Below are 17,303 nucleotides of genomic sequence, written 5' to 3'. Positions count from 1 at the left end.
GAGAGAAACACAAGAAGACACAGCAAAGCAATAAAACTGAGCGATCAGCACGTAGTAACTTTTACGTCTCCTGCCAATGACACCATCTCCAAGTGCTCACAACATCTGGCAGTTGCGTACATAACATAAAGTAGAGAAACAACGGGTCCAAAACTAGATCAGTTTCTTACTCACCGAAAATTTCACGAGCGTCATAGGAGATCATTCATCATCGTCATCATTATCACCGTCAAGAGGACCACCTTGTCTTCGGGGCCGACACATCACCGCTGAGTAGAGAGATCATCAAGTAGAGCAGACACATTGGATACTCTGAGCATGCGGATCATTGTCCACACGTTCTGATTCATTAGGGCATATACAATGATGGCATATGGATATAGATGTTTCATGATCATTATCCTCTCATACTCTCTGAAGCCTCCCGCTCCGTGCGATCCAGATTTCAGACAATTGAGCTGCTGCAGAGATAATACAACGTGTGTTAGGCATGGTTTGGTTACAACGTGTGTTATGCAATGGCTGGATGAAAGTGCAGGTTCCTGGTGCGCTTTGTCGACTTGTCTCCAACGCGTACCCGCAAATTTCCTCCCGCGTCTGTTCACGGACACAGACGTGGAAGCCGACCATCCAATGCTGTTCATATACATTTAAACCAGTTTTTAAATTAACATGACAAAATTCATCTAAATACGACGGATTTCATTCAAGTTCGGACATAATTTACATAAAAAGGTCGACATTTCAACCGTTTAACTAAAAACAATTTTCTTAATAAACTCTATACCAGACGACAACCTCGTATGCGTGTCCGCCCTATCCTGTCGCACTGCCGTCGCCGTTCACGCCACCGCCGTCGTCGCCGTCCCTCCAGCGGTGCAAGGCCTTTGGAGGGCTGCGACAGCCTTGTCTGGCGGTTGCCTGCCGCTCGCGGCGTAGCCGCTCCGCCTCCTGCTGCGCGGTGCGGAGTGCCGCTGCGGCTAGTGCCGATAGCGTGGACGGAGCCCTGGCGGCCAACTTGCCCTTGCCGGCGTCAGATGTCTCGCTAAGAGACAACTCCTCATCGTAATTGGCGACTTCGGTGTCAAGGCGGTGGCGGCGTCTAGCGTCAGTCTCACTGGTGGTGACGGAGCGGTCGAGGGTTCATGCGGCGGCGAGGTCCGGGTCATTGCGGACCCATTCCGGCGCCTCGTTGATCTTGGCGAATGAGGAGCGGCGGCGGCGTTGTGCCTGTCGTACCGCGCCCGTTGACGTGACGTCATTCCTCCTCGGAGACGACAGCCCTCGGCCGCGAGGGGCCGCCGACACCGGCGCCTATGAGGTAATGGAGGATGCGGCCGCACACCTTCCTTATGGCCGACAGCAGCTCCTCGACGGCTTGGAGGTGGATGCGGTGGGGCGGCAAGTCGGGTCTGCTACGGCTATGCGCCGATGGTGATGTGGGCTTGTCCTTCACGCGGCGGCCAATCTGGACGCCGCGGCCATGTGGGGTGGGGGGAGGCGGGCTCCTCCTTGACCGCCGGGGTGGGATATCGACTCCGGCTTGACGCAATAGCGTGGCGGGGACGGTGGCTCCTCCTTGACCCGCCTCGATGATGGTGGTATTGGGTCCATCTGACGAAGCGAGCACTCCATCACGATCTCAGATGACAGACGGATTCTTCGTCTGTCACGGTCGCCTCCGCGAGGAGGCGCGCCCGTTGGTCCGGCTGCTGGTCCTCCTCATTGCCGGAGGAGAGCACGATCTCCTCCTTCCTGGAGGAGGCAGCTGCCATGGATGCCGAGGGGCCCGGAGAGCGCGGGCGCTGGCGCCAAGATCCAGCCGATGATGAACTTCCACCGCCACCGCCTGTCGGCGCGGACCTCTACGACTTCGGCATCTTCGTTGTAGTAGGAGGGGCTCAGAGAGGTAGAGGACAGGCTCGAAGAGGAGGAGGGGATCAGAGAGGAGATGCAGACGTGCATCGCCGGATCATTGCTTATATAGCCGTGGCCAGGCCAGGCAAACGGGCGGTCAACCCTCTTCAGTGCGGCGCATCGGCCGGAGTTGGTTTCTCGGACGTGGCGTTCACATGGAAGCGGTGACGCCCGAGAGTCGCGTCCGCCAGCGCCACCTTCTCGTCCGGTCGCGTCGCTCGGCATCAATGTCGGTCGATGCATGCTTTGGGACGGCATGAACGCGGCGCGACAAGTGGCACGGACGTTGGATGAAAAACGCGGGAGAGGCGGGTGGGGTGTTTGAGTGGGCCAGGACGGTCAAAAGCGGATGTGGCAGCGGTCCGGACGCCCGAGAAGCCCCCCACATTTGTCTCTGATTTTTGGGAGAAAGTGCGTCTGAACCGTCATACGCACCAATACAGGCCAGCGTTTGATGACACAACATGTCCTGACGGTGCGGTCCGGACATATGTGAGCGGTTTGAGAGTCGGTGTTAAAGATGCCCTTAGGTTACAAAGCCTGCATGCATACAGGAACTTCCTGCTACACGAGAATGAGTTGAGGGTTTCCAGCGGCTGTTAGTTTGTGTGTGTGTGTTTAGACATGTTAGAAATAGAGTGATTCAGCGAGTAACTTGCTCGGCTGAGCTCAACTCAATTACAGACATATAATTGGAGTCAGAAAATGGACAGAGAGAGATAATGTTAATGGCCTCCGACTGGTCTACACCATACAAACCAACATATAAAGTAGCCCAATTAGAAATTCGAGTTCTAGCAATCTGAAACAATAAATTATGGCAGGAAAAAAGGGACACGGGGACGCAAAGTGAACACTGAACTGGATGTCGGCTCTCATTGCTTGGTTGATATATGTGGTTGCTCCAGAGATAAAGGACTGATCAGCAAAATTTGAATCAGTAGAGGAGAATGGAACTGTCTGTCTTCAGTATCAGAACACAACACGGGACATTTCCAGAAAAGAAACAACATGATTTTTTTCCTTTAAACAAAAAGGAGTTACACGACGAGCGCAATCTGAGTAATACCCAGCAATGATTACATTGGCAATCATATTCCCGATCCTAAGATCCATATTCCAAGTAAATTGGCAGGAAGCATCTAGAGCTAATTGATAGATACCTCCGCCGTCTTGCAGGTCATACTTGATGGCCCTGACATTAGACAGGCTTATTATCTGTACAAGCCGTTGGCCCTCCAATCATTCTCTCTTCGTGTGTGTGTGTTTCTTGCACTTATTTTGTGCTATGTTCATTACAAGAGGTCATATAGCATACATAAATGATTTGATCAGTAGGAATCTGGGTTTACCAAGGTTTCTGAAGAGCATTGCAGGTTTAAGCAAGTGTGTTTAAATCTAATATTCCCTCCGTTTCATAATGTAGTGCCTATAGATTTTTACAAAAGTGAAATATTATAAACTTTGACCATGTTTATAGAAAAAAGTAGGTACACCTAGAATACCAAATGCACATCATTGGATATATCGTGAGTTATATTTTCAGAATGTACATATTTGGTATTGTAGATGTAGACAGTTTTCTCTATACACTTGGTCGAAGTTGGCAAAGTTTGACCTTCATAAAAATCTATAGGTACTACATTGTGGAATGAAGGGAGTAGTTTTTTCAGTACAGGTATATCAATCTCAGAGACAAGGGCCTTTCTGCAAAACTCTAGAGACTAGGCGTGTTTGCATTTGTACGCAGACCACATATTTCTTGCTGTTTGCTGATCCCAGCCTCCCATTTCAGTATATGTAGTTATGTACCCAAGGTTTAGAATATATATGAAGGACCGAATGTCATCACAGACATGGTTGCGGATTACAAAGTATTACTTAGGTAGCATTTAGTTATTTACTCCATAAACTTCTATGTTTACATGGACAAAGCCTCATTTTATGGTTAATGTGACATGCTTGTTTTTAAGTGGTCAGCAATGGCACGTTGAGCAGTGGAGAGGCCAGCAAACAGAAAAAGGTAAAGGGCGCAACTTGGGTTCTCGAAACCCTTAGGCCAACTTCATCGCGCGACTCTATCTTGTCTGGCCCCATCCGTTTGAGGTAAAACGGATAAACCGGAAGGCCCAGCGCGCCGGAACAAACGGACTTTTGTCCGTTTTGTGTCCGCTTTCGACCCATCCGCGGCCCTAATTTGCGCCACTTTTGGGGTGAAACGGACACCACGCGGACGCGCGGGCCGTCTGCACGTGTCCTCCCCTGGCCCGCCCATCGGTGGCACAGGGCGGGCCTTTTTCTATCCGCCCCCCTCCCTCCCTCCGGCCGCACCCCCCCTCCACTCTTCCCCTCGCTGCCGCCGCCGCCGCTGCCATTGCAGCCGTGTAGTTCAGACGCGCGCTCGCCCAGCCCCTTCCCCTCGGCGCCGCCGAGCTACCCAACCACGACCACCTGGTTTGCGCACCCGCCGGCCGGATTTGGGGCGGATCCGGTCGGTCTTGAGCTCGCCCGGCTGTGGGAGGCCGGGCCGCGCCATGGACTGGCCGGGCACCTCGCCGGAAGGCCCTGTCGGGGCCGCAAGGCCACATGCAGGCAGTGGCTCCTCCTCTAGCCGCTCGGATCTGCACCGTCGGTGGTCCGCCGGCAGATACACGAATGGCGGTCGGCCGGGCTCGGTGCTTGCCCAAAAGCTCGTCGGCGCACCGTTGCCACTCATTAAGTGCGACCACTGCCCAAAGATGGTCATGCACCGCGTGTCTACAACGCCGGAACATCCCAGATGAGTGTTCATCAAGTGCTTAAACGATGGGGTATGTGCTTTTTTTAGCTTCGGTTTGTGCTCTAGATTTGACTAGTTGTGCTAACTTCAAATTTTATTGTGTAGCATGGATGCAAGTTTTGGTATTGGGAAGAAGAGTACATCGATATATTGATAGAGCGAAATTTAATACATGTTCGTGCATTTTTAGCTAGCATAGAGGCTGTAAATGAGACAAGTGCACTTGTTGCTAGATTAGAGGCTAGACATGAGACTAGGTGTGAGGAAGCAACATCGACTTCCGGCTTGAAGAAGAAAGGAGGATGCCAGATCGAGCCTCCTCCACAGATGAACAATGAGTGCATCGAGAAGGCCCCAACCCAACTCAAGGGAGCAGTTATGGAAGTTGGGTATCTTCTAAAATGTATTCTTGTGGTTCTTGTTTTTTTATCTTGCTTTACTAGTCAAAATGTGATGATGTATTTTCATGTATCAAAGATGAATGATGAAAAAAAGTTAAGAACTTGCAAAGAAAAATGTATGCGGACAGGATGCGGCCGGGATGCGTCTGCGCGCTGGGCGCACGGCCACCGCATCTCAGGACAGGTCCGGATACGACCCCATCGCCCTACCCAAATGGACAGAATCCGGACAAAATGAACGTCCGTCCGTTTAGGATCGGGCGGTGAAGTTGGCCGTACCCTGACAGAGCAGTAGCGGCGGACAGGCGAGGGCGCCAGAGTCTCGGTGAGGAGTGCCCACCGAGCATGTACGGGAGGCTAGACGCGGCGGGGGCGTCGTAGAGCTGGAGAGGAGGGGAGGGTTCTGGTCAGACGATCACGAGCCGACACGAGAAATTCAGACTTTCAGAGCGAGTATTCTTACCTTAGGGGGAAGGCACAGGGAGCAAAGGCTGCAGGAGGTGAGTTGGTGAGGCAGCCGCGCGGCGGCGGAGGAAACGATGTGCGGCGGCCATGGCGTCGCCGGGGTTGGGGTTTTGGGTTTTGCCCGCGTCGCTGCCACGTGAAGGGAGCAGAGGAAGTGTGAGTAGGTGGAGAGTGCAGTGACAAGAAGAAGACAGAAGAGGTCTGGCTCAAATTAGTAAATTTTACCGGTGCCGGTTGTACCGGTGTGCAATCCACCACCCGCCAGTTGCCCAGTTTCGTCATCATTCGTGCAGGTTTTATACAATTTTATTTTTTGCGGGTTTTTACAAAAAAAAAATCATGTCCAAACACAGCAGATTAAATAAAGCAATACTTGTAGGACGCGGATTTTTAGGACATGGTGCTACACGAGGATGTAATCTGGACAGTCCATGCATGCTATGTGATTAACACTTTATATAGCGGTTAAATGAATACGCCAACGCTACGCTAGGTTAATTCAGCAAATACGGGTATATGAGCTGGTGGTTGGGCATCTTAATTGAAGTTGGATATGTACTCGAGAAATCAATGTGAGGTGTTGCGCATCTTTAATGGCCCAGTGGTTTTCCTGCACACCTTGAATGTTGGTAATTAAATCGCATGGGTTAATGACTGGTTTCTTCTTCTTTGGTCAACCGTTGTTCATAGTACTTTTTTTAAGTTGTTCATAGTACTTGTTCTTGCAAGAGATCCTGCGGGAAAAGTGTTGCTAAATTTCTTCCGTCGTCCATTTCATATGCCACTGTAGGGCGAACGGAAACAAAATACTTTTCCTTACTTTTGATAACTTTTTTTTCGGGATTGTGATAGTGCCTCCCCTGGAGACGGTAAGGTTCGACATATATATGATGTTTTATTTTTTCAAATGTCATATACATGATGTTAGGGGTCTAAGACAATTTAGTTACTAGTCTTTGAGTCAATTACACTACTAGTGCCACAACTTGGCGCGAAAAATCAGTTTAGTGCTAAAACTTGCGGCATACATTGAACTGGTACCATAACTTGGTTTTGACGTGCATATACAGTGCAAATCACATTTCTATATGAACAGGGTGCTGATTAGGAACGCCAGCGTGGCATGGGCCTGCTGTCAGCGACTGGACGACAAAGTGAACGTGTGGTCTGTGGCCTGCTATTTTGTAAAGAAAAACCTCAGAATTTTCCTCACAAAAAGGACTATGCCACGGTCGCAAGGGTCCATTTGTCAGCGTCCCACAAATAATTGAAAAATTGGTCGCTTGGGCCCGATTTTCTAGGCCCGACGCCCGGCCCGGCCCGGGCCTGGGCCTGGGTTTTCTGCGTCGGGCTTGGCTAGGCCCGGCCCGAAGCCCCAGGGATGGCCATGTATAGCCGGGGCTACGACAATCTTTGCACAATACCATGGATCGCTGATAGAAGGACTGTAGGCGCCTCCATCTGTAAGAAAAATATGGGTCGCTGCCAAGGGCTTTCTGGGAGAAAAAATCCCAAAGTTTTTTTCGCAAAATAGCAGACACACATCATCCAGTCGCTGACATCGGAGCCCATGCCATGTTGGCGCACCTAATCAGCACCGTGTTTGTATAGAAGCGTGATTTGTATCGTATATGCACGCCAAAGCCAAGTTATGGCACCAATTCAATATATGCCGCAAGTTTTAGCACTAAACTGACTTTTCGCGTCAAGTTATGGCACCAATGATGTAATTGACTCAATAAAAAATGTTAACACAAATATCTATATATGTCGTGCTTTAAAAACTGGATTGCAAGAAACTAGTATTACATTTAGGAGCTGCTGCGTTGTGGTCTTCATTACTACTAAAGGAACATGATAAGGATGCAAATAACACTAGCAAATTAACATGAACGTGAGTACATCTGCTAGGGTGGATTTTGATAGTGAGCCATAATCAACATCATTATGGTGGGATCAATAATGGCAAACAGGATGTGGGCCAGGTATCATCATTGTTGCCGAAAGGCCAGCATACGTCTGGTCTCTGACATAGTTTTTGGATTATTTTCACAACTGCCACTCCTACCCATCTCCTCCTCTCGCCTGGGAGGATATCCTATGCTCCCACACATTAGGTGTTCCCATGATACAATTTTTCAAAAAACATATTTAGATGTTTCAAAAAATTCTGAAAATAGTTTCATTCTGGCTTTTGTCTTTTTGTGGCACTATTCATACTAAATTTGTCTTTTTTGTTTCTCAATGTGTGTTCCGAATTTTGATTCGACCTTTTTACAGATTGTAGACACATCCATTTGAACACTCACAATTTTTTCGGAATTTTGTGAAACGTTTAAATACGATTTTTGAAAAATGGGTGCATGGTAGCATGTAATGTGTGATAGCATCTAATATTTTTTCCTATCGCCTGAAGCTGGTAGCACATAAATGGAGAGTAACTCAATGCGTGTTGCAGGTACCCATTCAGACTGACAAAACTAAATGCGCTCAGAACGAAAAAGAAAATTTGGTATACACGCTTTGTGTATTAAAACTGCACGAATCACGTGGGAGCTGATGGACGGGATTACATCCTCGCGTGGCACCGTGTTCACTCGTGATTTATCGAATACTTGTACTTGTATCAGATAGTGTTGGCTTTTACAAAGGAGAGAGAGGGAGTGGAGAGAATGGTGCATGCATGCATTCTCTCACCTCATACACTGGACATGCATTTTATTTTCATTCTCAGATTTTTAACGATTCATATCTTTTGAACCAAATATTCTTTATTGAAACTTTTTATATATTCGAACTCGTGATGTGAATATCTTCAGAAGATGATCTATTTTGGATATATTTGAACTACATTTTTTATATATTTTAATTATGTTTGAAATCACTTTCATAAAATATTAAAATGTTTCACTATTTCATATAAGTGATTCTATGGTTTCGAACATTTTCATAAACTAGAATGTCGAACTTACAAACACACTGAAATATACCAAACTGGAAATATGTTCACACCGAAATAAGTAACTTGATAAACACACTGAATATGTTTCACTATTTAGAAACATAAGATTGTTTCGCTATTTCATAGAAATATTGCTAACTGTTCTGCTAAGTTCAAAAAAAAATTCACTCATTTAAAAAGAATTAATTTCACTCCCTTTTAAACTTTGATTTCACTGATTTTAAAACACACCTTTCACTCATTTGAGAAAACATATTTCACTCATTTTCAAAAGATGGATTTAGTGCCATTCAAAATTATTGATTTCACTCATTCCAAAATTTATTTCACACATTTCAGAAAACCGATTTTACTCTTTTCATCAAAGAACTGATTTCACTCATTTGATACTACTGACTTCTGTCGTTTCAATTGAAGAAAAATCATGTTTGAATAATTTTCAAAAGCTAATTTTACTCATTTGAAAATAAAAATATTCTCGTTTCAAGAAGCTGGTATATGTCAAATAAAAATAATTAAATTATTTCATAAAACTAACTTCATTCATTTGATTTCACTCGTTTTGAATAACTCATTTCAATTATTTAAAGAAACCGATTTACTCAATTGACAATACAAATTCGTCGCTTCATAAAACAGATTCCGCTCGTTTATTTTTTTATTTCCCTCATTTCAAGAAACGATTTCACTCATTTCATAAAATTGGTTTCACTCAATTTGAAAAACCTATTTCACTTAATTCAGAAAATTGTATTTCACTCATTCATTTCAAAAATAGATTTCACTTAATTCAAAGATAATTTCACTTATTTCAAAACACATATGTCACTCATTCCAAAAGTTGATTTCACTGTTAAAAAAGAAAGTACTCATCTAGAAAGCAGTTTTTCACTGTCCAAACATATTTTAGTCATCTCAAAACAGGGACTTTGGTCCATTCAAAACATTCATTTTGCTCATTTCAAGCAATAAATTTCACTCATTTCCAGAAAAAACGATTTCAATTATTTCAAACAATAAATTCACTCATATTTCCCTCATTTTAAACCGTTTTTATTTTGCTTATTCTAAAAATTCATTCATTTCAAAAACAATTTCCATTTGTTAAAAAAAAGATTTCACTCGTTAGAAAATAGATTTCACCCATTTCATAAAACATATTCCACTCATTTCAAAAAAAGGAATAGTTTTATCACTCTAAAACATTTTTATTATTTCAAAAATGATATTAGAAATTTCATTATTTTTAACATAGTTCAGTCAGCATAATTTGATTGAAATGGCAAAACTGGAACTAGTTTAAATCCATTGAAGATTGGTCTTGCTCGAAAGGTCTCGTCGCTAGGAATTCGAATATATAAAAAATTGAAAATTAATGTTTGGCTTAAAATATATGAGTGGTTGAAATTATCACAAGAGAAATAAAAGGACATGAATTTACTGGGAGTGATTGTGTCCGTGTCATGCATGTTGGGGAGGAGAGAGAATATGTGTCATGCATGTGTGGATGGGATGAATGGGACCACAAATTTGACTTAAGTGTTGAGAGATATGAAAATAGGGGTTGGATAATACAGAGATATACTCCCTCCGTTCCAAAATATAAGTCTTTCTAGAGATTTCAATAGATGACTACATACAAAGCAAAATGAATGAATCAACACTCTAAAATATGTCTACATACATCCGTATGTTGTAATCCATTTGAAATGTCTAAAAAGACTTATATTTCGGAACGGAGGGAGTACTTATGTAGTAGAATCATAACTGCACAGATCTTAAAGGCACTGTGTGGTGGATGCTGTTTACCGGAACAGGTAAAAAGAAGTTTGCGAGGTCTAGCTGGGCTGCGCCAGATGTTGAGTCTCGGAAATGGATGTTATGTAGCCCAGCCAGCCCAATCAATCAGGCTGAAGAATTTGCTCTAAGCAAAAAAAAAAAGGGAGCTCCAGGGGTGATGAGTTGCACATTTCTTTTTTTTTTCCACTAAAGAGTGGATTTTAGTTAACTCAAAATATAACATCAATAATCCCTCGTTTCTAAATATAAGATTTTTTAAAGATTTCAATATGGACTAATGTATATAAACATATTTTAGAGTGTAGATTTACTCATTTTACTCTGTATGTAGTTCGTATTGGAATCTCATAAAAGACTTATATTTAGGAACGGAGGGAGTACTAAAAGTTGCGGGTGACATTTCTTTTGGGATGCCAAAAGAGTGCGATTGCTCATTTTCTTTTGCGTTTTTTAATCGTAGTTGATGTCAGGTGGCTGAGAGCTGCTTGCTTTGTAACCGAACCAGTTGGTTTCTTTAATAAAAATCAAAAGAGAAGGCCCTTCTTTTATTAAAAAACTAAAAGTTGCAAACTGAGCCCGAACATGGCTACCAAGCTCCCTAGCCTATGCAAAGTTTTTCCCTCAAGTCACCGCATCGGTCCCCTTCCTGTTTTCTTGTCGAGCGGCCTCGTCGACGGCAAGAAGAGTGTCGGGACCTGTTTGCCCGTTTTATTTTGTATCTCAGGTTTTGTTTCCCCAACAACTCGATGAGATGCTGGCGGTGCTAACGTTTTGGAATAAGGTCTCTCTCTACCTCAACGATGTCCATTTCGGCGCTGGCGAAGGGTTTGTGAGAATTTTATGTCTCAAAATCTGTTGACTCTTGTCAGATCTTGGTCGTGGGCGTGTCCTTCAGGCAGAGAAGTTGGCTAGCCATTGGTTAGGGTTAGGGATCCAAAAACCTATCACTTTTTTAAACATGACAAATACCTACCACTCCGGTGATTTGTTGTTTGAAAAAAATCCAAATGACTGTGTGATTAAATTTTATTCAAGCTTATGATAGTTGTGGCCCATATGTAAGCGATGAAGTGGCAAACAAAGTCAAGCCGTTTGTTTGACCATTACATTGGACCCTTTTTTTAAGCTAATCACACATACCATTAACCATAGAGATTACTGCTGGAATTTATTCTAGTTTGGGCTAGCCCAATTGCAATTTCAAAAATTCCTGATAAATCCTAAAGGCCCATTTAGCCCATTCGTGCAAGGTAAGGGGTGCTACTAAAGTTTAGTCCCACATTGCTAGTTTGGTGGGAGTTGGACCACCTTATAAGGGAGGTTGTTTCCCCACATGTATGAGCATGAGAACAAAAGGGACATTCACGCGCTCCTCTCCTCCTCCGCCCGCCTCGCCGCGACGCACCACGCCACGGGTTGCTTTTTTGCCCTCTTTGCTTCAGCTCCCGTCCCAGGTCAGGATAGTAGGCCTCCGAAACCCCACCGCTTTCAGTCCTGTACGGGAGAAGGGTGATAAGGTTTTTGGAGAACATCACAGACGCTCCGGACACCGACGACCACTTTCCCAACGACTACTTCTTTCCCAATGTCGACAACCTCTTCGACGGCATGACTGGCGAGGATGTCGACCCCAAGAGCAGTGCTTCTGCTGTTGTTCCGTACGTTCTTATGCTCTGTCTGTTTGAGGTTCTGCCACAGTTTCTTGCACTACTATCTGCTCTACATATGTTTGCTGTAGATGCGTTCGGTTCTACTTCATATATGCAGATGCTATTTACCTTCTCTCTATCAAATTGTATGACTTGTTTTATCTCTACTATATTAGTCATGCTATATCTAGTATTTCTGTTAATAAAATCATTTGATAAATTGCTCATATTTCCAACAATTACTGCACACAAACATGTGAAAAACACACAAGACATCTAGAAAAAACGATGATAGGAAGCTTTGCACAAAGGATCCCCAAAAGGGACAAAATACAACTTGACCCCAAGATCCCGTTGCGCCTCGCCATACTGTTCTCTGTCGGTCTCTGCTGCCATAGTAGCGCCACCAAAGATAGAGGGGATGAACCACCAGACCCTGAACTGGAGGAGCACCATTGCAGACTATGCTGCTTTTCGAGCCGATGAAAGAATCTGTTAGAATTGACAAGATCAAGTCTTTGTAGCACGTCAGCCGGGGATCGTCCCCGTGTTCACAAATTCTTGGCACCGCCGTCTTCATTTGATGTGGTGGAGGAAGAACATCACCACCGCAAGCCGTCAACCGCGATGCCCTCTTCAAGACAAAAAATCCTTCTGCTGTACCGACCATGCCTCCAACCAACAGAACGCCAGGAGCCAACTACCAAATACTAAGACCGTCGGATCCAAATACCGTCCACACAACCGAGCCGACTGCTCCCCGTCGCCACAGATTGGAGCAACGCCAATATGGTGGAAGAACAACAACACTTTATTTCTAAGCGACATCGTCCCTTCCCACTCACTGAAACAATGCCTCCAAGGAAACATCCGCCTACCCTACCTACACAACGGAGCCGAAGCGTCGGGGTCCCCTCCTCCTCCCGTCGCCGGAACGGCGGATGGAGAAGGCGGGGACCCACGGTGGCACCAACGGAGGAAGGGGCAGAATTGTCGCCTCCGGGGTCACCTCTCACTTGCGGTTGGGAGCAAAGCAATTTTCATGTGTGTACCAATGGTTTGTGCCACATAGCCGGTTGCAACACTTTATATTTGTGAACAGGACAGAGTACCAATGGTTTTGACCTTCTCCGAGTTTGCAAAATTTGTAATCATGTCGTATTTGGATTACATCACATTGCCAACTATATGGAAATTTACAACACGACGCCTCACATGAAGACAAATAGGCCAACACCAAAGAAAAATTAAACTTATACTACTGCAAAACACCAAAAAGAAAGAAGGCAAAACACACAGTCACATGTATGGATCCATCTCCCCGCGTCAGCGCGCGCCCATGACCGAGACCTCAATTCAATTAAGCCTCGAGTGGCTTGCAGACGATGGTGGCGTGCTTGAGGATCTGGTTGCTGAACTGCCCGGGCTTCTCGGTGGTGTCGATCTTGTCCTGCCCCGGCGGCGGCAGCAGCTGGAAGTTCTGCACGAGGCGCCCGAGCGTGATGCCGATGATGGGCAGCGCGAGGATGATCCCTGGGCAGCTCCGGCGGCCGACGCCGAAGGGCACGAACCGGAAGTCGTTGCCGTGGGCCTCGACGGCCTTCTCCTCCTCGAGGAAGCGCTCGGGCCTGAACTCGTCGGCGCGCACCCACCGCTTGGGGTCGTTGGCGAGGAACCAGGCGTTGACGAGGATCTTGGACTCGGCGGGGATGTCGTAGCCGGCGAGCTTGGCGTCGCTGAGGTTCATGTGCGGCACCAGGAGCGGGATGGCCATGCGGAGGCGGAGCGTCTCCTTCACCACGGACTGCAGGTAGGGGAGGCGCTCCAGGTCCGGCTCCGTCACCGCCGCCCCGGCGCCTAGAACGGCGACGATCTCCTCGCGCAGCTTCTGCTGGATCTCCGGGTGGTTCACCAGCTCCGCGATGCCCCACTCGATCGACCACAGCGTCGTCTCGATGGCTGCAAAGAATCAATCCAAGCTCCTCGTGAACAATTTGTTGCATGCATCGACAATTTAATTAGGAGGGGAATGTCTTGTAAAACCGAGCTAGAAAACGAAGTTTGGTGACAAATCACGTGGCTACCATTTGTATATGGTACTATTGCAGTATTATACAGCTCAAAGTGTACTCCTATGCTCTCCGCACGTTCAAGGAATAATACTGGATCACGGAGCTAGAAAGCGATACGCTAATGCGCCGCTTAATTAAGAATAAAAAGGTTAGGTGTACGGTGTGCGTGCTTGTGCCGTCCAAGCGCCGCCTAACTAATAAAAACAAAAGGTTAAGTTAGGTTACGGCCTCTTTGATTATAAAGTTTCCAATCGTGCGTTGCTGCGTGCTAGTACTTTTTTCTAACAAAGAAACGGTGGTCACCAACAACATCATGATCACATCATATATGTGCTACGACTACGTACTTAACCACTCCACTTGTGTTCTAAAATCTTCATGACAAGGATATATACCATGTTTCTTTATCAGGTAGAGAAACATTGTTTCGCTTCTCAAAATTAGGCTGGATGGATGGAAAGATGAGTACGCATATTTAGTTGATGAGTTTTACCTGCGACGTTGATGTTCTCGACGATGTAGAGGACGTTGTCGTGGTTGATCTCGCCCTTCCTTTCGGCTTCCAGGATGTGGTCCATGGCGCACCTGATCTCACCCGTCTTCTCCAACGCCTCCCTGCAAATGCCATGTTCAGATAAGTTAGAGATCTGTACTTGTTAATTTCCCAGTTGGACAACCGGGTGACGAGAGCTTCGCATACAGTAAAATGCAGCCATGTTGCTAGGCTGGTTGTTGGCATGATCGATCCGTCCAATATAGAGGATGAAACTAATAACAACTCCATTATCGTACGCGGCCCCACATGAGGTGCAGCATGCAATGCAAAATGGTAAACGACTAGTACAATTAGCCATTTTAGCCTACTTTCTAACTTGTCATTTTTCCCCATCACTTGCTAAGCAGATGTGGATCTGGTGAGACCCGCTCCCCTGAGACGAATGATTCAAACAACTTGTGTTGTACGCTTTCCACTGTCGGTGTGATGGTGAATGAGTCGGACTTCCAACCGATTCGGTGTGATGGCAAAGCTTCGAAAAAGCTGATCCATCACATGATGTGCGGTTGTTCATGGAATCATTAATCTTTGCATGCTACCCGAAGCAAAGATCTCAAGCTCCTCCCGTGCATCCCGTTGTGCGATGTGCAAATTATTGAGGCATCTAGCATGGGGCATCCTACGAGTCATTGCGTGTTGGTTTTGGACGAGAGCGACACGATGGATTTGTTGGCCTTGAAAAGGTCAAGCGTAGGTGCGGAGAAGTTTGACCCTTGCTGCTCCGCGACGTTACCAACGTCGCTGCCACTCTGATCTGGATCACATCAGCCTACCCAACATGTGCAGGTAGGCGCACCAAACTCGCTCTCCGGCTCACCAATGCATCGCAGCCGGTCAGCTACCACCGCCGGCCGGTTGGCGCATACGAAGTACTTACTTGCTTAACTTCACTTGGATTATCACTAAGCGCAGGAGTTAAGTACAGTCCATCGTACTTACTTGCGCGGTTGGACGAATTGGTCCTCGAAGACCTTCATCCGCTTGGTCTTGAGGTTGGTGCAGCGGTTGAGGTAGCGGCGGAGGAAGGGGCGGAGGACGGGGATGAAGTCGCCGTAGTTGTAGTCGAAGCTCTGGGAGAGGATGCTGCGCTCGGCGTTGAGCGCCTTGAGCTGGTTGAAGAGCGGGTCGGCCGTGCTCTCGAACCGGCGGTCGAACATGATGCGGAACATGTCGTTGTACATCATGAGCTGCAGCCTGCGGCGGACCACCACGCCCGCCGTCGCCGCCGCCGGGTCGGCCCTGAGGTCCTCCACCACCAGCCGGGCCTCCTCCTCCCACCCCACCCGGTTCTGCGCCACCACCTTGTTGGTGAAGAAGGGCACCGTCATGATCCGCCGCATCTTGCGCCAGTGGTCGCCGTACACCGTGAACACCATGTCCTGCATTCGTAGCACGTTAATTACGTCACCCGGCGTTGATTAGACACCCATTAATTACACCCGCTACTATGCGATCGAGGAGCAGATTAATGAAGACGATCTGATTGATTCGATTTTACCTGGCCCTTGCCGGTGAAGATGTCGAAGACGACGTTGCGGGTGCGGGAGCCGAACTCGACGCCCTGGGTGTGGAGGACCTCCTTGGCGAGCTCGGGGCTGGAGACGACCACCAGGTTGCGGACGCCCATGCGGAGGAGGAACACCTCGCCGAACCGCTTGGCCAGGCCCATGAGGTTGCGGTGGTTGAGGTCGTCGCCGACCTGGAGCCAGTTGCCGACGATGGGGGCGCCGGAGGGGCCGGGGGGCAGGCGGAAGCGCTTGCCGGTGAGCTTGGCGACGGCGATGGCCAGCACCGCCGCGGCGAAGAGGCCCAGGAGGGCCTTCTCCAGGAGGAGGACGTCCATCGGGGTAGGTGCGGTGTGCGGCTCCTGTGTGTGTGCTGCCGTGCTGCGGTGGAGGGCCCGATCGGATCGAGTTAATTTGACGGAAGATTGGGCGCGGTGGGGATTTTATAGCGGGGGGTCTGATGGAGGTAGGTGGCGGACTGGACGGATGCGAAGTGGTACACGAGGCTTGCAATTTTTTTGGTGGGTGGGTATCAGTGCCGTGGGAGTGGGACCCACTCGAAGCGGGCCATGTTTGGAAACCGTTTTTATCGAGGATGGGCATGGCGAATCGGGAAAGAGGGCTGGCTCATTTTTTTTTATTTTTTTTTGAGGAAGAGGGCTGGCTCATGTTTGGTGAGTCAAGGGGTTGGCAAGGTCAGAGCTCACAAGTCGCAAGGGTGAGTAAACATGGCGGCCGGAGCACCACCAACCACACCAAAAAAAAGAAGAGAAAAAGCGCACGCAGAAACTGTTGGCCAATCGTCGTGGCCCAGGTCAAACCAAGCAAAATGGCGGTTCTGGCCGGCAACGTGACCACGGGTTTCCTGGCATCGGGAAAGTGGCCTCTTTTTTCTTCGTTCGTGAGAAGTAGAGGAGCAGCCGCGCGGAACGCAAGGATATATGGTGACAACGCAACCAGTGTTCCTCGCCGGCCATCATGTTGCCTGAGCCACCTCCTCCGATTGGCGTGTGCCAACCTCCTTCCTCTCCTCCGTCGGTGACGCTTCGGCCATCATGGTGCCCTCGTCTCCGACTTGGAGATCGGCATCGCGAGAAACGGCCGTGACATCTCCGTCTTCGATTTGGGATTTCATACCGTGGGAAATGATTATGAGGTGCCTAAGAGCATCTTCAGCCGTTCGGCCCCCCAGGGCGC

At 47.5% G+C, this 17,303-nt stretch overlaps 1 protein-coding gene across 1 annotated transcript; it reads right to left on the bottom strand.

Annotated features, from left to right (window-relative positions):
• Nucleotides 1-13,091: 13,091 nt before the first annotated feature.
• On the bottom strand, nucleotides 13,092-16,532 carry LOC109777191 (trans-cinnamate 4-monooxygenase). The gene is made up of 4 exons (XM_020335834.3): nucleotides 16,100-16,532; nucleotides 15,541-15,980; nucleotides 14,539-14,660; nucleotides 13,092-13,932 (listed from the first exon to the last, which is right to left on the bottom strand). The coding sequence occupies exons 1-4, from the start codon at nucleotides 16,442-16,444 to the stop codon at nucleotides 13,334-13,336; spliced, it is 1,506 nt and encodes a 501-aa protein (XP_020191423.1). The 5' UTR covers nucleotides 16,445-16,532; the 3' UTR covers nucleotides 13,092-13,333.
• Nucleotides 16,533-17,303: the final 771 nt, after the last annotated feature.

The sequence above is a fragment of the Aegilops tauschii genome, chromosome 3 (genome assembly GCF_002575655.3).
Source record: "Aegilops tauschii subsp. strangulata cultivar AL8/78 chromosome 3, Aet v6.0, whole genome shotgun sequence".
In the NCBI taxonomy this organism is placed as follows: domain Eukaryota; kingdom Viridiplantae; phylum Streptophyta; class Magnoliopsida; order Poales; family Poaceae; genus Aegilops; species Aegilops tauschii.
Note: the sequence above shows the minus strand (reverse complement) of the source record. Positions and strands in the feature narration are given on the sequence as shown.

Coding starts and splice junctions, on each gene's coding strand:
- LOC109777191 (XM_020335834.3), bottom strand. CDS start 16,444: ATGGACGTCCTCCTCCTGGAGAAGGCCCTCCTGGGCCTCTTCGCCGCG. Junction 15,981..16,099: donor TCTTCACCGGCAAGGGCCAG/GTAAAATCGAAT, acceptor CTACGAATGCAG/GACATGGTGTTCACGGTGTA. Junction 13,933..14,538: donor CGAGAACATCAACGTCGCAG/GTAAAACTCATC, acceptor GATTCTTTGCAG/CCATCGAGACGACGCTGTGG.